This window comes from Moschus berezovskii, chromosome 12 (assembly GCF_049115385.1).
Source record: "Moschus berezovskii isolate FMDL1 chromosome 12, NW_MosBer_1.0, whole genome shotgun sequence".
NCBI lineage: Eukaryota > Metazoa > Chordata > Mammalia > Artiodactyla > Moschidae > Moschus > Moschus berezovskii.
In genome coordinates this window covers 83362683-83387524 of record NC_142471.1, presented here as the reverse complement: position 1 = coordinate 83387524, position 24842 = coordinate 83362683, and the positions used below count along the sequence as shown (strand labels likewise).

The following is a 24842-nucleotide window of genomic DNA, read 5'->3' as shown; positions in this document are numbered from 1 at the left end:
TCTTTTGTCATCCGGTAAGACAAGTATGTATCTGAAAGGGAAAGCTTTTAGTTGTTCATAACTATATATTTGGGTGCTTTTCTCTGCTTTCAGAACATTCACTGTTTTACCCTTATTGGCTTTAATGTTTGCTGCCAACCACAAGACATGTAAACATATAATTTACAACTATCTGCTTCCAGGTAGGTGATTACATAGAAAACTAATGCCAACTGAGATTTCATGGATTAAATCCGAAAGATGACTGACTCAAGTTCTTCTGCGTTTGAGATGACTAGCTTTTACCTCATGAATATATTGAGAGTACAGTTGACCCCTGAACAACAGGATTCGAACTGCATGGATCTACTTACATGCAGAGTTTTTTCAACAAATACGGACTGCAGTGCTATATGGCCCGTGGTTGGTTGACTCCACAGACGTGAAATCATGGATACGAAGGGCTGATTGTTTACGGCTGTGTGGGGTGTTGACATTCCCAAACCCTGTGTTGTTTCAGGTCAACTGTAATTCCAAGTTCAGTAATATTCAGTGTCACTCCATAATATATGCCGTCTGACTTGACTCTGTTTTTCAGACTTCCTTCTAGTTTCTCATTGTTGGAAGTGTCTCGGAGATAATGCGTGCTTTAAACACTCATTACCAATATTCAGAAAAAAATATAAGACTTTTTTTGCCCAGGTGTTTGTGAATGTAAGTTAAAAAATTATATTTGATTTGGATTCAAATATTTATAGATTTACACTATATTTCGTCAAAATATATTGTATAATATTTAATAAAATCAAATACATAAAATAAAGTTTTCAACACTATTTATACAAACCCCTAGAAAAGCTGCTTTTTCTTTATAAGGCCGTTGGCAATCGATCATAACCGTGGAACAGAAGGAACCTTTGGTTGTATGACTTTCACCAGGGATGAGTGGTATGGCTAAGACAGTTCTGGATGAGTCATTTCACTGGAAACACTGTTTTATACAATTAGGTACTTGGAGGACTTTTGAGGGTCTCAGTCACTTTCAGATTCTTCATCCTCACCTATTGGATACGACTGGCTGCTATTCTGAGTGTACATTTTTGTTTTAATGGGGCAGTTGTGATCCATGAGGATAGCCTAAAAGAGAGCAGAGTGCAGATATATTAACTCACTGGTTCATAAAGAGAAGACAGAAACTGGTTAAGACTAAGGATTAGTAGTTTGAAAACTACCTACAGTACCACCCAGTATTTACCAACCAGTAATTTGGTGCAACTGCCAGGTGCCTGGCCTAGAAGACCTGGAGTTCTAAAGAGTGAAAATTCCAGGCAGTAGGAGGCAGCAGAAGCAGTCTCTGCAGTGTTCCTATTACATCTGCCAGGGACCCTAAGTCAATTTGGAGGAACCTGTAAGCTATGAAGAAAGGGGTATGCAGGTTAGGTTTAGTTTATACTTAGGGTGGGGGATCCTCCTTAGTAAGGCCACAGCTATGGCCCCTTTGACTTCCCTGGATTAAGCATCACAGGGCCCTTATCTTTTTAAATATGGCATCTCCAAATGACATCTTCCCAAGTCCTGGCTGGCCTCTTCTTGCTCAAGTGTGTCTTATTAATAAAAAGTATGTTTCTCTCATACACATAAAAATTCTATGTGCTCCTTTACTGTAACAAAAACTTTTTAAAGATCAATTGATCCTCAGTTGATAAACACCTTGAGCTGATAATCACTGTAGTCATTATTCCTCCTGAAAGTATACGGACCAAACACGTAGTTCTTGAGTATACGTGCTGGGGTTTATCACGCTAAGACTGTGCTAGGCATTTTCAATATGTCTACTCCACAACAGCCCCGTGTGATGGCTTGATCACCCTCTGTGTAGGCACAGGGATCAAAGAACTTGACCAAGAGATGTATGAATAAATGGGAGTGGCTCAAGCCCAGGCAGCCTGTGCCAACATCCACTCTGGTGTCGCCCCACAGGGCAGCCAGGGGTGCGGAGCATGACACTGGATGCAACTGAAATGAATTCTCTCACCAGGCATGTCTTTCAGTTTTCCTCCACGTAAACTATCCCGCCAGTGCCTTTTTGTGCATTTGAAAATCTAAATGGCAACATTTATCTGGATTAAATTAATCTTCTGTTGGCCAATTGCAACCTATCTTGGCACTTGTCAGCTGCTCCTCCCAGTTCTTGTCCCACAGATTTGATAAGCTGCTGTGTCTCCACTCAGCCCTTAACCCATTTATCATTTCCCAAGAAATTCTAAAATGATCTGCCATGTGGCCTTGATGATAAGGACTTCCGTCTCTAAGTTAGGCTGCCAGCTCAAATTGTCAGCTGCAAATTCAACTCTTAGTTTGTTTGTTTTTTTCATTATTATTATGCTTCTTGCCAAGTGAATTGATACGTGGACTTCATGAAGAGCTCAATTTTTAAAAAGTAAGTAACTGAAGTGATAGACAGCAGACCCTTCTTCCCACATGGGTGTGTGCTTGTAACACAAAAGCTTTAGCTATCAAGAGCTCCATGTCTTGCCTCTGGCGTCACAATCCTCAAAGAAACGGGCCCAAGAATCACTCAGTGGGGCAGGTTAAACATCGAATCCCAGGTTCCTCCCCTTAGTGACACTGGAGTCAACATGGTGTGAGAAACACCATCCGACTTATGTGTGGCATCTTCCGGGACAAAGCAGGGTCACACAGCTGACGACAGCTTACTGGGCACCTGTCAGATGTGTGTTTCAGTGCCTTTAAGGTCCTCTCCCAGCAACTTGGGAACCTCACTGCGCACAAGTGACGGTTCCACAGGGTTCGTGGGCAGAGTGCTTACTGGGAGTTAAGTGCTTGGGGAAAGCACATAGAGAAGATAGGGGTGGACTTGAAGCTTACAGGACATTAAAGCAGCCTGCCTTTTCCCCCACCCTCCTGCCAACCCCAAGATCTGATGTTGCAGCACAGTGAGACCATCAGAGGAGAGACGAACCAGACCCAGACTTCAGGGCCCTGAATGCCAGGCAAGAGGCCTTACTAACCCCAGTCCCACAGGCAGACAGCCAGCCTTGGGAAGGACGGCCATCCTTCTTCCTTACCACAGAGGCCTCTCCCCTGGCTAGTCCACCATTATGCTATACACTGTATAGACTTAAGGACTTCTGGAACCTAGCACTGGGCACATAACAGGGACCCAATTTAAAAACTGCATTGCAAGGGAAGAAGGTCAGTCAGACCAATTATTTGGCACTGTACAGAACTTATCAATTAACCAAACTGCATTTGCTGACACTACCTGTACCGGTAAAGGACTTTTCTTTCTTAAAAGATCATTTGTAACTTTTAAAACCTAGCTTACTGGCTTCTGGACACTTTTTTGAAAGATTTATTGTGCCATCTTTTTTTTTTTAAGTTATAGAAGATTAAGCCAGATGGCATGTGATAGTCCAAAAGCGCCATGAAACGAGAGGCATGAGCGGCATCACGCGGGTAAGGCACAGGCATGAGGGATGCACACAGAGGGGTCTGGGGAGCAGCCTGGTAATTAGCGCAGTCCTCGTGCTCCGCTGTGGGGAGAAAGGTGTGTTTGACCCTCAAGTGAAGTGTAAAAGGGGGGTGCAGGGGATTGTCATTTGTATTCAGAGCAAAGCCTGTTCCTGAGAGTTGAGCTCCAGTCCTGCCAAATGCCTGGTTTCATATCAGACACCGTAGAGTCAGGATTTCCAAAGCAGTGAAAACACGCTGGACCAAGTGAAGTGTAAAAATAACATAAATATGCAGCTAGGACAGTGAAACCATCAAAGCATTAAAATGTAAGAGTTCCAGGCTTCAAGACATTGAAAGATACCAGGGCTCCTATGTGCTAGAAAACACTTATTTGCCACATTATCTTTAAAAAAAAAAAAAAAAAGTGATGGTTTTGCATCAGGATCAGCCAGTAAAAGCAAGCTACAGTCTACTTTCCAGTCTGAGCAACAATTAGAAACTTGAAGAGTAAGACCTAAATTGTTTAGTCGCTAAGTTGTGATTCTTTGCAACCCCATGGACTGCAGCACGCCAGGGTCCCTGACCTTCACCATCTCCTGGAGTTTGCTCAAACTCACGTCCATTGAGACCTAAGAAATGTGCCCTATCTTTAAAAAAATTTTAACCTGAAAAAATGAAAGTCCATTCCAGAACCCAGTTTCCTCACTGGCTACTCTGAGAGCCAGAGGCTACAACTGATCTCTTATAAGTGGAACACAGTTCCCTCGAATGACAGAGCTGGTGTTATACCTGCAGAGGGACTAGAGTAACAGTCCTTTCTCTCTGCCTGTATTGATAACACTGATTTCAAACAGACAAAATCCCAGAAATCCAATAAACCAAATGAAAGCAAAACTCAGGTGCTCACAAACTGGTTCATGATTGGATGACTTGGGAACCATAAAATGGCACTCGAACTTTCCATCTGGAGCTTAAGTCCACACACCACTTAGTCAGAATGCTTCCTAATGAAGGAATTACTTGCTAAGGTTTGTACGCCTTCTGTCTCTCCCGTCCCCTGTGCTTGGTAACTGCTGATGAATGCCGACACTTGGCGGTATTGGATTTTCTCAAGTGGGTGGTAATCGATCGTGTCTCTGCCCTGGCACGCACCGCTTCCTGCCCTTGCTCCATCTCATCACTCGGTGCCATCGGCTGTTTCCTGCCTGCACAGTGAGTAGGCAGCGACTGTTAGCTGCCATCTCCCCGTGTCACCATCGTGCCCCTCAAATGGATCTGACGTGATACCTTCAATTACAGGCAGGGAGACACGCATTCTCTCAATGATTCATCTTGCTAGGCACTTATTAAGGGACATTTTACAGTGGAAGTAGCTTCTGGAAGCCTGGCCCTTCTTATCGCTTTGCCTTTCAGGATTGTCTCTTCCACTTCCTTCAGCACTTTTCTTTTTAAATGAACTAAAGCCTTGGTTTAAATGTGGGAAGAGGCATAGAGGCCTTCTGCCCATCATGTGTGGACCCCAGAGCGGGAACTAGTCCCCTGACCTCACCCACTTCCTCCAAGACCTCAGATAAGCCCTCAAAGCTGTTACTGACAAACGGATAACACAGCAGCCATGAACGTCCGCTGCTCAGCAAGGGAAGCCCACTGGGCAGCGCTGGGTTATGAGAGTTCTCATCTCACAGAGAGAAGAAAGGGAGGGAACTGAGGGACCGCTGGGCTGACAGTACGGCAGAGTTAGGTAAGAGCAAGAAAGGAGAGTGGGGTTATGTGGAAACTAGTGACAACTTATTGAGCATTTACTGTGTGCAGACATGGGGGTCACACTCCGCTGGGATTCCTTCATTGAATCCGCAAACCACCCTGTGAGGTCAAGGCTAAATCGTCTTCCTATGAGAGAAACAGCTCGGCTCCAGGGCCCTGCCCTACCTCCTGAGTCTTATACAGTCTCCTGGGTGACAGAATCATTTGTAGGTGATTTTTATGTTTTGGTCAAATAGGGTTGGGAGTAATCTTCATTCAGCCTTAATTAGACTGGTGGCAACAGAACAAGAGCTGTTTTCTGTGATTGCACAGATAATTTCCTGACCCTGATGGGGGCCAAGATACTCTGCTGGGGTCAGACAAAGGTGGCCAGGGAACTCAGATGACCAGGCTAGAAAACAGGAAGTGCCCTGAGAGAGACGGAAAAGTTGTTCGGAGCTGGGGAGGCATCAGCAAAAGAGGAAGAGTCAGATGGGTGTGAGTAATTCAAAGATACCTACTTAAATCCTATATAATAAAGGGCACAAGACCAGTGCTCAGTGCTGGATACACTTCTTAAATATACTGAACATATTAATAAATGCCCAAAATGCCCCAAACAAAGACTACACACGACCCAACTTCAGGGTCTGTGTCTATCTTTAAACCTACTCTTTGAGGAAGATCATGAAGTGGGCAATTACGAAATGCCAAAGCCTTAAAACCCATTTCAGTTCAAATGTCATGGAGAACTTCTGATGTACTCCCAAGAGCACAGCACAAGGGAACCTCACATCCATTACTAAACAAAAAAATACCATCTCCCCCGGCCTTGCTTCTCTCATTCACTCTTAATCTAAGGCCCTCTTCTTTCAACCAGATGAATGTCCATCAGCATCGGATGTTTAAAAAGCCAGCAGCAGCAGCAGCACCAGGTATGAACACTTATTGGAAAGGGTAAAATGACTGATGCATTTCAAAATTCAAATTTAGAATTGATAAATTTGAATTTGTTCAAAAGGGGAACACTCAATACTATATCTTGCCTATAGCTAGGATTCTGGTCATGAAATTATTGTCATAAACGTTATAAAGATGTGCTCACATGTGCCCAAAGGTACATGAAACAATGTTTTTCCATAAGTGTCTATTATCTACATTAAAACCATCTCCAGAGTCTTAATGCAGTATAGACTAAGACATTACTACTGAAAACTGTAAGGGTTAGGAGAAAAGCAAACAGGACCAGAAATGGTTGAACTTAGGAGTGAGCACAGGATGCAAAAAAGTTATGTTCAAGATTTCAAGAATCTTTGAAAATTGTTTAATTGTTAATATAAAGCTATGTTTATATTTGGTTGACAGAAGAGCTATATTGACAGCTAATCTATGTATGAAAATTATTTCACTCTTCAAATGTATAAACATAATGCTTGATACAGTCAAAGAAGTATCTGCTCCACATGGTATAAACTAAAATGGAACTCTTACAATTTATATTTGGGGAGTTCTGTTCAAAAGGAGTAGAAATATATTTTAGAACCAAGTCATAAGACACTACCCAGAAGACCATGCTAAAATGATCAAGAAACACTTAACTGCATCCTAAAATTTTTCTTACCATTTTTTCTTCCTTGGCAGGTGGACTTCGAAGAAAAAAGCAGAGAGGAGCAAAAAGAATATCAATTATTCCAATAATTGTCATGAGCCATGGAAATCCAATTGCCTTTGCGATAGCCCCACCAGCGGAAGGACCTTTCAGGAAACAGAGAATTAGATGTAGGCAGAAAGATGCAAAAGTTTAAATAATTTTCAGTAGGCATTATCAATCGTGTACTGAGAAAAAAAAGTTTTTTTGGAAACCCAACGTCCTTACCTATGGCATATCCCATACAAAACGCTACATCAGCAATGGCATACACGCTCCCGTAGACCGACACGTGCCGCAGGTCGACCAGGTAGCCCATGATGGGCATCATTGATGAATCCACCATGCCTGTGGATAGTCAGGGAACACAGTCTACAGAAAACTGATGGAAACCAACAGTGGGCCGAACGTCAATGTGAGTCCTAACCTCACAACCCTGCCAAGATTCTTCACTGCTGTCTGCCAAGTCTGGAGGCAAACTCCCTACAACAGACCTTTCACTGAAGACAGACTAAAGGTGCCTGAGGCTGGGACTGGAACTCAGACTACCATTTGCCTGGTCTCCGCCCTGCCCCATCGTGTCCTCCACTGTCTGGGAGACGGCACCCAGTCCTCTAGGGACTTGCCTGCCATTGCAGACCCAGAGGGATGCTGGTTACTGGCTGTGTGAACCCTGAGCCTGCTGATTCACTGTTTTCTGGGCCACATCGTCCTCTGCTCTCAAAGAGTGGGTACACTACATGTCTCACCCAGCCTCCTCCCCACCCACAGCTTGGCCTCACCCTTAGATTATGAGAGTTAAAGTCGGAAAGTATAGAGAGAACAGGAAAGAGTCTGAGGGATTGCCCAGCCCTGCTCAGGAAACCAAAATCAAAAGAGGTTTGCTCATTTAGTTGGCTAAAACACCAAAACCCATCACCACTGCCAAGACCTGTTCTGGTCTCTAGAATAGTCAGGGAACAGGAAGCATAAGGAAAGGACACGTGTATTCAGAGTTCTAAATCCAAACCCCTGGCTGGTTGAGCATCGTCATGCCTTATCTCTCTGAACGTCACTCTCCCCACCAGTAAAATGGAGATGATAATGACTAGCTGAATGAGATGATGGCTGTGAACACACCTGGCAGAGCATTCAGACGTCAGATCCCTCACCCGCACCCCTACAGAGGCAGGAGGGTAAGGGAAATTTCTTGCATTCAAGTAGTATGAGATGATCCCAGGAAATGAGGAAGGTGCTGGGATAAGGGTGAACAGAGCAAAGAGTTGAAAAATAAGTTGTGATTGTGAGTGATGCTGTGAAGGCACGTGAGAAGCTATGTTATGTATACAGCTGTGTATGTGTCTGTGTGTGTATATGCATGCACAGAAGCTGGAAGAACTTCAGCCTGGTCTAAGGGGCCAACAAAGGCTCCATCCTCTCTACTGCACCAAAGATCCAACTTCTGCCTTTACCCTGCGACAGATCCACCTTTATCATGATTAATCTGTATATTATAAATGAGTAACAAGCATGTGCTATTTATCAAAAATACGAACGAGATTTTTCCTAACATGTAACTTACTGCGCCTCACGTTGCCACAAAGACTTGTCCCCTTTGCTTGTGAAAATTCCTGCTGTACAACTGGTCATCAACACATCCGTCTGCCTTTTCTGTACCACACGTTACTGAAAACCACTGTGAAGCCTTTGTCCCCAGCCTCATATGAGAAGGTCTGTGCACAGATATGAGCCCAAACAGATGGGTTCTGAGTAAGCAGTTCTCCTGTTTGCCCAGGCTCAGCAGTGGAGTGTCGTTTTGCTTCTGTAAATATCAGGCTTTTACAATACTGGTTTTCAGGAAATAAATGACTAGTTCATGAAAGCCAGTATCTGTGGACAATCTACACACTGTACATGAGCTAAGCTGCCACAGCCTCCCGTCAGGCGGCTAGAAATTTTAGATTGAGTAACTATAAGTCTGCCAAGTAAGAACTCTTTCTCTTTTTTTGTTTGTTGTGGCCACACAGTGCAGCATGCAGGCTCTTAGTTCCCCAACCAGGAATTGAACCCAAGCCCTTGCTGTAAAAGTTCTGAGTCCTAACCACTGGACTGCCAAGGAAGTTGAGGAACTCTTTCTTGGTACTGGGAAAACAATAATTCAGGCACAAGACTCTGGTGACTTACCAATTGCAAAACCAACTCCGAAGTTGGGAGCTATGAGTCCATAGATGTTTTTTGCAAGAGGAATCTGTAAGAGGAAATACATGTTATGCCAAAAGAACATGCTATTCAACTCTCAATTATCGTAGAAAGTCTTAAAGATAGGTTTTTCTCTGGCCTGTTATGTGTATTCCCTTCTGAAGGAAGTAGGAGGAGGGAGCAAGATGGGGTTTGGGCAGAAGAGGACCCTCCAAATCTTTAATAGAGTTGAAATGGGTTTTGTGACCACCACAAAAATCTAGTTCACTTCCATATGTGAAAGTTCAGCCAAGTCTGTACTCCATTTTTTAATAGTTATTTTATTTATTTGGCTACACTGGGTCTTAGTTGCAGCATGCGGGATCTTTAGCTGCAGCATTCGAACGCTTAGTTGCTACATGTGGGATCTAGTTCCCTGACGAGGGATCAAACCCAGGCCCACTGCACTGGGAGGGCAAAGTCTTAGCCACTGGACCACCAGGGAAGTGCCCATACTCCATTTTTGAAAGGAACCAGAAGGTCTCAGTTGGGGTAGATATTAGCCTTTGGTAGAAGATGTTTTATTCTAGAAAAACATCTTGCTATTGTTTCTGGCTGGTTGCCCTAAAGTGTTCAAGACACTGTAATGTTTTAGATGCACAGGGAAAGGGGAACAAGGTGAAATAAAAAGTGTAATAAAACATTCTAAATAATTTCCAACTGACATAAACTAAAGATAAACTCTTTGGAGAATCTTGTCCAAAGTTTTTAACACGATAAAAAATGAGAAGAAAATGGAAGATTAATAAAACTGTCAACAAACTTCAAACTGCCATATTTGTTGGTGATTCTTGCCCAGAGCAAAAGTTTCATTTACAGGTTATTTCCACTTGCTAAATGCCATCTTTTTTTTTTCTTCAAATGTCATCTTTTACTCACACATAAAATGCTCATTCCGACAATTATCATTCCTAGAAGAGCACAAAGCCATCTGTCAAAAAACAAAAAAGCACCATTAAGAAATGATTCTCCCCCCGATCCAGGTTTCCAGTGGAAATAACAATTTATAGTAGTGTAAGTTTCTAACAGTTATAGTAGCAAAACTAGAAACACTTGGAATTTTTTAAAGTGAGTTCGTTACTATACAGAGTGAGTGCTGGGTTGTTTCATTTCATCTTACCTCCCCATTTTGTGTGCGAGGATCCCAAAAACATTGGTTCCAATGAGATAGGAGATGCTAGCTGGCAAGAAAGCCATGCCTGTAAATTTATGAAAGGGACACCTTATCAGTACAGATACCAGTCACGTGTGAGAAAAACTAATAATTGTGAGGCACCACGCTTGTGAGGAAATGAAGCCCTGGGACCTGCACCCAAGCAGCTAATATCCGGTGTCTGATGGAGCTAGTCTGGACTCCACACGGCTTATCCATCCACACGAAGCTGCCAGCTGCCTCGACACTCCAGAAATGAGATTCCTCCCTCTATCGTGGGCTTCATCTCGCCCCCACCTCTGCCTGGTGGCGGGCTTTACCGGGGTGGGGGGGGCGGTGACAGTGACAGCTCCTGGCTGTGGAGCTGCCAGCTGCCACCCCACACAGGCAGTGAGCAGTGGTGGTTATCTGCTCCCGGGTTCCTCCCTTCGTATTTGTACAGCAGAACAAAGACACAGGCACTGACAAAAGTCAGGAACGCTGAGCTGAGCACAAAGTAACATTAAAATTTTCCCACGTCCCACAGTTGTTTGCCCTTGCAAGTTCTATGTACATAAATAAATGCGTAAGCACAGGAGTTTTGTGTCTTTAAAAAAAAAATTAGTATTATACCTATGGTTCTACATCCTGCTTTTTTTTTTTAAGATTTATTTATTTTTGGCTATGCTGGGTCTTCATTGCTGGTCAGGCTTTTCCCTAGATGCAGCAAGTGGAGCTATTCTTCCTTGCGGTGGCTTCTCTTGTTGGGGACCACAGGATCTAGGGCCCACAGGCTTCAGTAGTTGCAGTTCCTGGGCTCTAGAACACAGGCTCAGTAGGGGCACACGGGCTTAAATGTCCCGTGGCATGTGGGATCCTCCAGGGATTGAACCAGGGATCAAACCCATGTCTCCTAAAATGGCAGGCGGATTCTCTACCACTGAGCCACTAGAGAAGCCCCATCCTGCTTTCAATTACCTTTATGGACATCTGTCCATGCAAGATAAATAAGTAAATAAATATGTGGTCATTTTTTTGTGGCCAAATCCTATGTGACTGACAGTTTCATGTTTTCCCAGGAGAAGAAGTTTGCAAGCCCCAAGCTGAGTTCACAACTGACGAGGGCGATGGTTGCCTTGAACATACCTATCTGCCTTAAACAGGAAAGCCTATTCAAGCCAGCCCACACTTGGTGGCCAGGGCATTTGTCCACATCAGCTCCATCTGGTCTCCATCCATCATTAGGACAATAGGACAATCTCTTTTCCAAAGATAGCTTTTCAAACTTTTCACACTCTTGGTGTTTGTTTTTTTTTTTAAAAGAATTTTATTAAAAAAAGCACAAATGCAAAGAAATGAACAGAGGAAAATTTATGCGTCACACTCTTGGTGTTTTCCCTTGAAATCCAGAAATACCAGGTTGGTTCCTAAGCCCTGCCCACAAGTGGTAAACGTTGCTTTGTTCCCAATCATCTGACTGGATAAATTAGATATGCAGAAGGATACCAGATGGTCAGCAGGTCCCCACTTACTCCAAAGGCCCAGGGCCAGCGTCCTTGTACAGGCAGCTCACCAGCGCACGAGCAGCAAGTGTGACCTTACCTCTCCAAAGACACACTGGGTTCCACTGCTCCCCCACAGGCGCTAACACAAGCAATCAAGCTCTCAGATACACAGTATTGAAGGAAATCAAAAAAGGGGATGTATGTAAACATACACCAGATTGCAGTTTGCCGTACAGTAGAAACTGAAACAACATTGTAAAGCAACTATGATCCAATAAAAACTAAAAAAAAAAAACAAACCTCCAGAAAGGCCAAGTTTCCCAGAACAGAAGGGACTTCAACAATGATTGCTTACGGGAGCTAAATCTAAAACCCAATCATTCTAGATTTGATAATCTGGAAAATAACAATTAAGTGCAATCTCATTTCACGTTCCAGGAAACCATCTCCATCACACTTAGCAACATACAGTGGCCACATAATTGCTGGGGGAGACAGGACACAGCAAACATCACTGGCAGCTCGTGCCCAGCTCAGTGCTGGGCTGCCGCAAAGACAATGGCCACAACATGGTCCTGGTCACCATGAGAGTCTCTTCAAAGAATCAGAGGACATCTGAACTACGACACGGCTGAGTTGGGGATGCACACAGGTACCAGTGCCGTGCTCTGGGAACCAGAGTCTGCAGCTGGCAAAGCTCCCCAAAGCAACTGGTGTTTAAACCTGACCCTGGAAGGGGCATAGCAGAGAACTAAATTAGTCTGGAGATGTAAGAAATCATACAAAGGGCCTTTGTCTGAGGATGAGTGTCAGGGAGACATTAATGAAAGAAGCACGCAAACTATCAGAAAAGCAACAGCACTGGTACTGTGATAAAGAGCCACTGACAATCACCTCCAGCATCAGAGAAACAAAAGGAAAACAGAGGGGGAGGCCCCAGACCCACCTACGGGCGCAGCTGCCATTCTGCCCAGACAGTGACTGCCCTGGGGGACTGAAGTCCCAAATGAGACCATCTGGTTTTTCCAGAAAAGTTGGAACTCCAGATTCTTCCATGAAGTCTCCTGATCTTTACATGTTGGCAATTCGTATTTTAAAAACAAAGCTCATGCCAACACCTGTGCCAGCCAAGCAAAATGTACTTCTAGGCTGAATTTGGCCCAGAACCTGAGCAGAGGTTGGAGAAAGTGGTTGGTACAGCATCTGGCCAGAATGGCTTGCTGGTGACTTCTGACACCCCAGGTGAAACATGGGAAGCATCTCTGAAGTAGAAACTTCAAAGCAGGGATGCGACAAGCTCAGGGGATGCCCCAGATGAGCTACATCTTCCCAAGCAAACCAGCTGGGATGCTGAGCACACAGGCGTAACCCAGGAGCCAGCACATGTTATTTTCCACGGACGGCAAACAGAGATGACCCTTGAACAATATGAGTTTGAACTGCTCGGATTCATTTGCGTGTAGATTTTTTTTCAATAGTAAATACTACAGTTCTACACACCCCACGGTTGGGAGAATCCACACATGTGGGACCACAGACATCAAGGCAACTATAAATTATAGGAAATTTCCAATTGTGTGGAGGGTCAGTGCTTCTAACCCCTCAGTTGTTCAAGGGTCAGCTGTACTCAGACGGCAAACACCAACTTCATGATTCTCTAGCCAGAAGCATGGAATTAGGAGGCAGGCAACAAGGTGTTCATTTCAGCTGGGAATTTACCAGCTGAGGCTTGAACCTTGAGACTGAGAGATGGCAACAGCTCCCACTGCACACACCTCACAGGGAGGCTTTGAGGATCATGTGGCAAAGTGAGCCCAATGGCCTCGGCACCTGCCCTCCCAGCCCGAACCCTGTGACCTGTCCCTCCACACTCACCCCACCTGACCCCCCATTCACCCTGGCACGCTGACTTTCCCCACACTGCGGAAAGCTGCTGTGGGCGGGGACCACTCCATCTGTCTCCCTGCAGCCTTGCTCCACCGCGGCACACAGGAGGTGCCCAGAACCAGTTGACCGTTTAGAGGAAAGACCCTGAGGGAGGACGTTCACTTTACAGAGCCGAGGCCGTCCCTCGAAGGCGCCCCCGCTGGTCCAGCAGCCTGAGCCATGGGGAAACAGACAGGGTGCGCATTCGGGAGACCAGAGGCCCCCCGTCTCTCCAAGGTGCAGACAGGGCCACACATCTTCTTTGGACCTCAGGCTTCAAGCTTCCGATTCATGTTCTGACAGCCTCTGCATCCTCGGCCTTCTGGGACCTCCACCGCCTACACCATCGATGGAACCAGCCTCTCGGAAATCAGAGAGACCTCATTGGGCCTCACGGAGGAATTGCTCCAGTATTCCACAAGGGAGCCATCCATCTCTGCTTTAGAGACCCGGGGCTGGCAACCTACTACCTTTCCAGACAGACAGCCTTTCAGGGGCACCTCCTAGGACAGGGCGGGCACCCTGACACCAAGCCCTAAGCCTTCCATCATCTCCACCCACCAGTCCTGGTTCACCTTCCAGAGCCAAGAGCAGCGGGCTTCAACCCCCACGTCATGAGACCCTAGACCAGAGGGGCAAAGATGCCAGGCCTCCAGGAAAGAGCTGTGCGGCCTCCTGGCACCAGGTCCTCACCTCGGGGACAGGCCCAGCCTGGGGGCTCCTCACCTCGCTGGGAGGGGCCCAAGGGGCTCGGGAGAGGTGGGCAGCAAGGTGCCAAGGGCCCACATGGTGGGGGGTGAGGGGAGAGTCCCCCCACACAGAAGATGACACTACAAATGGGAACAGAAATCTGATTCTCTGAAGGAAACACAAGTCTAGCTCTGAGGCAAGGAAGGAGTCAGGTCACTGGTGGAAAGGTACGGGGTCAGGGACCATCTGGCCGGAGAGATAAGCCCTGCAAGAGGTCCTCCTGATGAAATCTAGGCAGCCTGTGGCCGGCTATCTAATCCGGATGGCCCGGGTCCCTGACTGACGTGAAAGACTTGACTGTGTTTACGTGTCTGGAGAGGAAGAAGGCAAAGCCGCTGAAGAGCCCTGCATACGGCCAGGACACGGTCAATTAGGGCGATAAGTCAGTTAATTGGAGAAAACAGAAACACCAGAGCAGCATCTCTGCCCAGGAGCACGTGCAAAGCTAGCACGTAGCCCCACTCACAGCCACACGCCTCCCACACACAGGGCACTGCCTGAGGACACCTGGAGGCCCCAGTCAGCACAGGCCAGAGGGAAAGAGCCCGAGAAAAACACCTCCCATGGTGCCACCCACTGGTGTCAGCACGGAGAGGGAGCACGTCTCATCCTTTGCAAAACTGCTATTCGCTAACTTGACAACAGAAGTCCACGCCTCCTGCGAAGCGCTGAGCTCTCCTTAGGACCCTGGGGAGCCTCCACAGCTCCTCTGCCGTCTCCATAGCCAGGAAGTTCAGAGTGAGATTTCTGCTGAGAACTGGCCTCAGTTGAGCTCCCAGAATCTCCTCTTTCACTGAATGACTCTTGCTGAGGGTTTGGTCTTGTTTTTTTTTTTTTTTTTTGTGGCATAATCCACAGACCAGACAATTCTGCGTACCCTTTTAAAGTACACAGTTCACTGGTTTTTAGTATATCCACAGGGCTGTGAAACCACCATTACAATTTAATTTCAGAATGCTTTCATCACCCCCAAAAGAAATCTCACACCCTTTAGCAGTCTCTCCACATCTGGCCCAGCTTCCAGCCATTTGGGGCTTTTTAATAAAGGATTTTTTTTACATGAAAGAACACAGAAATTCAGTGCAGACCCCCAAATGACTCATCCTCAGGCCAGACCAACTGGAATAAGTCTGGAAGATGAGGGACCAGCCCCAACCAGAGGGCAGCATTTGTGAAGACGCCTCTGCAAGAGGCATGCAAGCTCACCTGAGGAAGGCAGTGCTGTGCTGTGCTGTGCTGTGCTCAGTCACTCAGTTGTGTCTGACTCTTTGCAGCCCCATGGACTGCAGCCTGCCAGGCTCCTCTGTCCATGGTGATTCTCCAGGCCAGAATACTAGAGTGGGTCACCATGCCCTCCTCCAGGGGATCTTCCTGACTTAGGGATCAAACCCAGGTCTCCCGCATTGCAGGCAGATTCTTTACCAGCTGAGTTACCACAGAAGACCAAGAATACTGGAGTGGATAGCCTATCCCTTCTCCAGGGGGTCTTCCCAACCCAGGAATCAAACTGGGATCTCCTGCACTACAGGCACATTTGTTGCCAGCTGAGCTCCCAGAGAAGGTGGGGGGGCTCTAAAAACGTGGGCTTATTCAGAACTGAGAGTCTCCATCTGAAGATGTCAGTATGTAACGTGAAAGAACTGTGAAAAGAAACTAAACCTCTAGGAAGAACTATTGTTAAATTCTTAAAGAAATGTGTACGTGCAAGGACTAGTTTTTCAGATATTAAGCAGGATTCTCAGGCTACAGTAATATATAGTAAGGTATTGACAAGGGGAAACATGCAGACAAATAGAACACAAGAGAGAAATCCAGAAACAGACCCGAGAATGAAACGGTCATTTCCAGCAAGTTGGACATAGGAAATATCAGATGGACTCCAGGGGCACCTGGCTGTAGGGCTGACCTGTGACCAGGTCCTTGTCACACTCTTTTACAGCAAAATGAATTCTCTGTAAAACCAAGAGTTAAATGCAAAAAAAAAAAAAAAGCAACTCATACATTTATTGAAGGAAACTCAGCGAAACAATAATCTTGACATAGGAAAGGCCTTCCTGAACCTGACTTGAAATGAAGAAGCCTGATAAATCTGACTCAGGGCATTTTAAATGTTCCAAGTGGCAAAAAGGAAAAAAAAAAAGGAAAAAACCTGAGAACACCTATTAAGTCAAAAGGCATGCAACAAAGGGCCATATTTGCAAAATATCTGATAAAGGTTAATATCTGAACATACAAAGAACACAACTTTTTTAAAAAGTATGAAACAATAGAAAAAAATGGGCGAAGGATATTAATCAGAAATTCACAGTAAAGGGAATAGATGTGGATAATAAGCATGAAAAGGTGCTCAATTTCACTCACAAAGCAGAAATAAATCAATATGAGACCCCCTTTCTCACACACACTCAATGGGGAAAGGCTGATAACACCTGTTTTAGCGCAAGGCCACCAAATATCAAAACACAATTTAAGTTTAGGAATTTGCCCTATAGACAATGGTACTTTCAAACGTGAGTAGGAATACATGGTAAGGATATTTCACTGCAGTGTGAATTCTAATGGCAAAAACTGGAATGAAACCAAATGTCCAGCTAAGGACAGGTAGGAAATGTATGGTATAATCATAACACAGAACAGAAAGAAATCACTAGTAGGAATGATGGGGATGTCCCTAGTGGTCCAGTGGCTACGATGGCACACTCCCAATGAAGGGGGCCCAGGTTTGATCCCTGGTCAGGGATCCAGATTCCACATGTAGCAACTAAGTATTCACACACCACAACTAAAGATCCTGCTCAGCCAAATAAATAAATAAATATTTAAATTTAAAAAAGGAATGATGCTGTTTAGTTGCCGAGTCATTTCTGACTCTTTTGTGACCCTCCTGGACAGTAGCCCAGCAGGCTCCTCTGTCCATGGAATTCTCTTGGCAAGAACACTGGAGTGGGTTGCCATTTCCTTCTCCAGGAGATCTTCCTGACCCAGGGATTGAAGCTGCATCTCCTGCATTACAGGCAGATTCTTTACCACTGAGCCATCTGGGAAGCCAGATCCAGTTAAACAGGGCAGACTGAATCTACAATTCCACTTAAATTTTAATAAAGGAATAAAAGAAAACTGTAGACCCTCCCCTGTCTGCTCAAGGAGAAACAAAATGAAAAAGCAAAATGCAGTGACAGGGAGGATCAACCAGAGGGAGAGAAGTGAGGGATGTGGCAGAGAGCTCTGGAACCTTCCACCCGCACACAGAGTGGGCAGAAGCAGTGAGACCTTTGTGCCTCAGAAGCCAGGAAGTTCAGGAGCTGAAGGCTCCCGGTGCTGTGAAGGTAAGGCTGAGAGTGGAGGCTGCCAACCAGAAAGAGGGCTGTTCTAAGATTGGCTGAACCGCCCCCTCACCCGCCCCATCCCCAGCGGTTCACCTGGCGGGAGACAGTTTCTTGAGAGACACTGAACTGGAGAGATTCAAAGACCCCAGATGATGACACGGGGGCTGAAACAGGAGGTGAAGAGAGTCTTCCTACTAAACGGTAAGAGGATATTCTTTCAACAACCCCATCACCACTCCCTAACACATACACAAAGCCACTCAGAGAAAATATGAAAGGACTCTTCAAATGTATGACATGATGACACCAATTATAAAAGCTCAGTGGAGTTCAGAGGATGAAGATGAAGAAATTAGTGGAAATAGGAAAGGCAAGATGGCCACCTCATGCGACAAGGTGACTCACTGGAAAAGACTCTGATGCTGGGAGCGATTGGGGGCGGAAGGAGACGGGGACGACAGAGAATGAGATGGCTGGATGGCATCACCGACTCTGTGGAATTTGAGTGAACTCCGGGAGTTGGTGATGGACAGGGAGGCCTGGCGTGCTGTGATTCATGGGGTCGCAAAGAGTCGGACGCGACTGAGCGACTGAACTGAAGATAAGAAATTAAAGCATAAAATGTAGGGTCCAACATCCGACCAACCACAGCCCCAGAAAAGAGCAGAGAGAAAATGGAAGAGGGGCAGGATTAAAGAAATAATATTAAAAGGTTTCCCAGAACCGAAAGAAGGGGTTTCCCAAGTGAGGAAGCTGACCATGCTAGTGCCCAGCAGAGGGGACGAAAACAAGACTCCTGTCAGTCACCATCGTGGACGCTCAAAACCTGGAGACAAACAGAAGACCCTTCAAGCTCCTACAGAAGATGGGGAGTGAGGACGCTGGCCTCCTCAACAGCGACCCTGGCTGCCAGAAGACAACAGGAAAGTGGCCTCAAAACTCTGCAGGAGGACTTCCCTGGTGGTCAAGTGGTTAGGGCTCCATGCTTCCAAGGCAGGGAGCGTGGGTTTGATCCCTGGTTGGGGAACTAAGATCCCACATGCCACACAGTGCGGTCAAAAAAAAAATTTTTTTTATAAGATTCTGGAGGAAAAGCATTTCCAACCAAGAATTATATACCCAAACAGACTAAGTCAATCAAACTCAGGATAAAATTGAGGTAAGGATACGCGTGTGTGTGCTAAGTTGCTTCAGTCATGACCAACTCTCTGCAACCCTATGGACTGTAGCCCACCAGGCTCCTCTGTCCATGGGATTCTCCAGGCAAGAACACTGGAGTGGGGTGCCATGCCCTCCTCTGTAAAGACACTCTCAGAAATGTAGGATCCCAGAGAACTTTTACCTCAGGAAGCTGCTGGAGGGTGTGTGCCAGCATAATGAGAATGTAAACCAAAGGGACAAATGCAGGAGAGGAGGGTGCAGGAAACAGAGAGAGGCAAAGAAGACGCCCAGATATTAGAAGAGAAAAGTCTCAGGGTGGCCTAGAGAGCAAGTCTAGACTGGAGCAGGAAAACAGAATGACGTGGAACAGATGTCCACAGGTAAGCAAAACCACAGAACATGGCTGTATTTAGAGGGTCTCTCATCTCTGCAGGAGAGTCTGAGGGATATATTCACAAACGCTACATAGGAATCTAAGGAAATGGAAAGACAGCAATCACCACCTCCAGGAAAAACATGCAGCTTGTCAAAGAGAAAAACTACTAGTAATCCAGTAGTTTAGACTCTGCACTTCCACTGCAGGGCCCTGGGTTCAATCCCGTGGTTGGGGAGCTAGATTCCACACACACACCAAAAGGAAATAATCACAGAACCCTATACAGCTCATCTGTGAGCAATATCTACACAGTCACAGTAATGTCAACACTGAAAGCCAATGTAAACAAAACCTGTTATAGAACTGTTTTAGGACAACAGAGGATGAGAAAACACGTGAGTTGTTTGTCTGATATTCTCAGGTAGAGCAATAATGGCATTAAAGCATTAAATGGCATCTATTATATTAGGAAGCTGGTGGACAAGTCAGAAATTGGAAAATCAAAAAATAAGGGTGTACATGTTATTGAGAGACATAAAAGAATTAGCAGAAGAAACAACTAAAAGAGTTGAGGGTGAAAAAATGTGAGAAAGGGATTGGAGATGAGAAGGCATTGAGAAAAGACCTGTCTTTTCACTACGACTTGTATAATATTTTATAAATTATGTACATGTGTAATTTTGATAAAAATTAAAATTTAACTATGAAAAGTAAATCTACCCATTCTGATACAGAAACATGAAAAAACAAGAGGTCACACAGTGATGTCAATGACAAGATTCCACATGGGTTGGGTTCTCAAGCATTTCACACAGATGGCACAGAACCAGAAAAGACACAAAACTGTTAACAGTGAATGTCACAGAGGACTTGGTTGGGAGAAGGGGAAAGATGCACATGAGACTTTAAAAAATTTTTACTTCTTCATTCCCTGTACTTTGATTTTGAACAATAAGCATGAAAGCGAAAGTGAAAGTCTCTTAGTCATGTCCGACTCTTTGCAAGCCCATGGGCTATACAGTCCATGGAATTCTCCAGACCAGAATACTGGACTGGATAGCCGTTCCCTACTCCAGAGATCAAACCCAGGACTCCTGCATCGCAGGCGGATTCTTTACCAGCCAACTTACCAGGCAAGCCACCAACAAGCATGAACTACTCTATAAATAAAAAATACTCTAAAAAATTCATCCTCTTAAAAACTAAGTTTGTAATCGATAAAGATGATGTGGTATATATATAAAATGGAATACTACTCAGCCATAAGAAGAATGAAATAATGCCATTTACAGCAACATGTAGGGACCTAGAGATTATCATACTGAGAGAATTAACTCAGAGAAAGACAAATAGCATATGATACCACTTATATGTGGAATCTAAATTTGACAAAAACGAACTTATTTAGGAAACAGAAACAGACTCAGACATGGAAGACAAAATACAGTTACCAAACAGGGAAGGTGGGGGAGGGATAAATTAGGAGTTTGGTATTAGAAAATACAAATTACTACATACAAAATAAATAAACAAGGGCCTACTCTATAGCACAGAGAACTATATTCAATATCCTGTAATAAACCAAATGCAAAAGAATATGCATACATATGCTTGGGCCTTCCTGGGAGGCACAATGGCAAAGAATCTGTCTGCCAACACACGAGACACGAGAGACTCAGGTTTGATCCCTGCATCAGAAAGATCTGGAGGAGGAAATTTGTCTGGAAAACTCTAAGGACAGAGGAGCCTGGTGGGCTACAGTTTGCAGAGTCGCAAAGAGTCAAACACGACTGAATGACTAAGCACGTGTGTGTGCGTAACTGAATCACTTTGCTGTACATTGGAAACTAACACAACAGTGTAAATCAACTATACTTCAATTTTTTAAAAAAATGTTTAGTTGCTAAGTCGTGTCTGACTCTTCAGCAACTCCATGGACTATAGCCTGCCAGGCTCCCCTGTCCATGGGATTTCCCAGGCAGGAATACAAGAGTGGGTTGCCATTTCCTTCTCCAGAGGATCTTCCTGACCCAGGGACCAAACCTGCATCTCCTGCACTGCAAGTGGATTCTTTACCACTGAGCCACCAGGGAAGCCACCTTGAAAAATAAAACTAAGTTTCTTGTTATTATCTTTTCCATAAATTTGATTGCTGTCCACGTATATTTAATACAATAGTTCAGCTTCAGAAACATGAGGAAATACGGAATGCATTTTTTTCTCTCATTTCTGCTCTTTGTATTAACTGCACCTCTATCAGGCATGATGCAAAAACTGGAGAAACCAAAGCTCATTACTAACCTAAGCACTGATCCCCTTAAGTGTCAAACAGAAACAATAGCTTTATCATCCCGCCACCAGCAGCTCAGTAGGGCTACAATAATGAGACCTACCCTGGGGACAACAGTTCTAGAATCAGAAGTGCCCAGCCCAGTCTTACCCAGCTGCCACTTGTGGGAACACATGGTCTCCATCATCCAGATGGGCAGGGCCGGCTCCAGCATGGCAATCCCCATGTTTGCAAAGCAGATGGACCCTTTAAGGGAGGAAGAGGGTTAGTGTCCTTCTGTTTGGGGTCTCCAGTGTCCCCTACCATTCCCAAACACAGCTAAATCCCATGTGCCCACAGCCAGAACAATCAGCTCAGATACCCAGAACTTCTACTTGTGTAAGAATAACAGATCAAGGGGATAGTGGGGAGCGTTGTTTAAGTATTGTTATTACTTAAAACAACTAGCATCTCAGAGTCATAAAGTTTGGAACTGGAGAGAGGCTTAGAGATCACTAGGTTTAAACTTTCCCAATTTATTAGGGAAGTAACGTGCTTGACGGAGAAGGCAATGGCAAGCCACTCCAGTACTCTTGCCTAGATGGAGGAGCCTGGTAGGCTGCAGTTCATGGGGTCACTCAGTCGGACACGACTGAGCGGCCTCACTTTCACTTTTCACTTTCACACATTGGAGAAGGAAATGGCAACCCACTCCAGTGTTCTTGCCTGGAGAATCCCAGGGACAGGGGAGCCTGGTGGGCTGCCGTCTATGGGGTCGCACAGAGTCGGACACAACTGAAGCGACTTAGCAGCAGCAGCAGCAACGTGCTTGAGGCCACTCAGAAGCTCAGACTGATTACACACAGACTCAGGCAACCTGAGGCTCCTACACTTTGTGCAATCACACAGATATTTCTAACGATGCCCCTGGTTGCTTAAAATTCCAGTGAATTCAGTGCAAATATGCTGGTGAGAAATTTTTCTTTTTAAACAGCTATACCTATGGGGTAAATATCCATCATCACTGTGTTAACCAGAACCCTTTGTAAAGGCAGAACCTCTGGGAAAAACACACACACACACTGCTGTCCCCATTATTCTGAAAGCTTCCTGTGTTGTGCGCTGTGAATCCTCTAATTTTCTAGACTTCTGATTCAAAGAACATCATGCAACCATAATTAAGGTGCTTACAGATGAAGAAAGATTTTTTTTCATTCTTTGTAACATTTAAAGACAGAACATAAAAATGATATTGAAATGGCTGGACTACCTTCACTCATCTATTTTATATTTCCTTAGATTCTGTATTTGTCTATTTGACATTAACTACAGGGCCAAACTAACAAACCATGTCTCCCCTGTGATCCAGAGCCCATACTCTGAGGTCCCTCTTTATAAACTCTGACCCATGACACCAGTACCCCCTCCCCACCCGAAATTCACCCAGGGGACTGGGGAGAGCACCCAGACTGGGATTACTGAAACCAGCCAACCCTAAGCTGCTTACCCTGCCCTCATAGTCACATAGAAACCCCTGGGGTCGGCCTGGGCTTTCCCCAGCCCCTTTCTGCCTCCTGACCAAACCAGTCCCCCATGTGGCCCTGAGCAGTGTGGCATGCTCCCTTTTCTTGGGAATCGCAACTAACAAAATCTTCCTTCTGTGGTATTGACCTCTCTGTCATCACTCAGTCTCCTCCATAAACTAACAAATGAGACACACCGGGCTCCCAACTAGCCCCTCCCCCTGGCCAGGCGCCGGACATTGAGTGCTGGCTGGGCTCTGTACTTCCTCCATGGCGGGTGGAGGGGCGCCCAAGAACAAGACAGGTCAGAGAAGGCCAGAGAGAATCAGGGGCAGGAAGGTCACAGGCAGCAAAGCCTGCCCACACGTCTGCCCCAAGGTGCAGGGTGGCGTCTCTGGGTCCCCACCTCTGACCGCACATGTCCTCACCCCCAGCTCGGCCAGCCAGGGCTCCAAGGGAATCCCAGCTCCGGAATGCTCCCTGTGTCTTGCAGGGGCACAGAGAGGGCCCCCTCCAGGAGGTGGTCGCCACACTGGGCTTACTACCCTTTGGTCAACGGGTATGACAGACAAGGTCTAGACCAGGGTCACATGTGTGCTGCCTGAACCAAACCCAGCGGCAGATGGCTTAACAAAGTCAGCCTGGGTGTATAGGTCAACCCCAAGCTCATGATTCATCCCACTCGCTCCTCCCCACCTTGGTAACAAAACGTTCCTTCTCTATGTCTGCGTCTCTATCTCTGCTTTGTAAATAAGATCCTCTGTACCAACTTTTTCAGACTCCACTTGGATGTATACACACCATTGATACTATGTATAAAATAGATAACTAAGGAGAACCTACTGTGTACCACAGGGAACTCAATGCTCTGTGATGACCTAAATGGCAAGAAAATCCAAAAAAGGAGGAATGTGCTTAGTCGCCCAGTCACGTTTGAATGTTTGTGACCCCATGGACTGTAGCCCGCCAGGCTCCTCTGTCCATGGGATTCTCCAGGCAAGAATACTGGAGTGGGTTGCCATGCCTTCCTATACATATATATATATGTATATATACATATATATGTATGTATGTATGTATATATCTACATACACACACATTTATCTGATTTCCTTTGTTGTACAGCAAAAATTAATACAACACTATAAACCAACTATACTCCAATAAAAAATTTTAAAAATTAAAAAAATAAAAACAGCCTGAGGGTTTGAAAATACACCTGAGGCAGGGTGGCAGGGTGTGCCTCGGCTCACCCAGGCTCCCCATGGCCCTACTGTCTGTGACCCCTGCTTAGACACACTTAACCCTAACAGGAGGGAACCCACACTGCACGGCTCCCCTGACCTCAAGGGCTGCTGCTGACCACTGTGTCCAGGCCCAGGCCACAGAAGACTAGTTCCTCATGAGTCAGTTCCAGGCCCAGGTCACAGAGATGGTCCTGGGAAGATGGTCACTTGGATGGATACAGCCCATTATCCCCCGCAAGAGCCACAGCACCCCAGGGCATCCTTTGAGCCTCTCTCTGCTAAGAACACAAAGGATGTCTTCTGGCCACTGCAGAGGATACCGTCTGCAGAAAGGGGGCGCCCCTTCGCCCTCCAGTGCCCTGCTGTCAGTTTCCATTCACAGACGCCAAGGTGAAATCAGACCACCCACCTAAGATGCCTGCAGGGAGCCCACGGACCCGTTCAGGAAGCTCAAGGCCAAACAGTGATGCCCGCTGACACAAACACAGAGAACAAGCTTGGCCCCAAACAATCCTCCGCGGAGGGCATCTCTGTGACTCAGACATCTTTGCCCCAAATGCGAA

At 45.6% G+C, this 24842-nt stretch overlaps 1 protein-coding gene and 1 long non-coding RNA gene across 3 annotated transcripts in view; one reads left to right on the top strand and one right to left on the bottom strand.

The window, feature by feature from the left end:
- Nucleotides 1-986: 986 nt before the first annotated feature.
- Nucleotides 987-24842, bottom strand: part of SLC18A2 (solute carrier family 18 member A2) — a 38928-nt gene continuing 15072 nt past the window's right edge. Inside the window, exons 10-16 of the mRNA XM_055424565.2 lie at nucleotides 21681-21776; nucleotides 10185-10263; nucleotides 9944-9995; nucleotides 9011-9074; nucleotides 7076-7195; nucleotides 6821-6954; nucleotides 987-1116 (exon numbers count right to left, since the gene is read on the bottom strand). Coding sequence (XP_055280540.2) covers nucleotides 1012-1116; nucleotides 6821-6954; nucleotides 7076-7195; nucleotides 9011-9074; nucleotides 9944-9995; nucleotides 10185-10263; nucleotides 21681-21776 — 650 coding nt within the window. The 3' untranslated portion in view covers nucleotides 987-1011. The remainder of the gene's footprint in view (nucleotides 1117-6820; nucleotides 6955-7075; nucleotides 7196-9010; nucleotides 9075-9943; nucleotides 9996-10184; nucleotides 10264-21680; nucleotides 21777-24842) is intronic.
- On the top strand, nucleotides 1062-10787 carry LOC148776034 (uncharacterized). 2 transcript variants are annotated; one of them, XR_016038803.1, is made up of 4 exons: nucleotides 1062-3459; nucleotides 4571-4668; nucleotides 6080-6134; nucleotides 6841-10787. It is a non-coding gene; the product is annotated as an uncharacterized LOC148776034 (long non-coding RNA). The 2 variants fall into 2 exon arrangements; XR_016038802.1 differs by having other exon boundaries at nucleotides 1062-4668.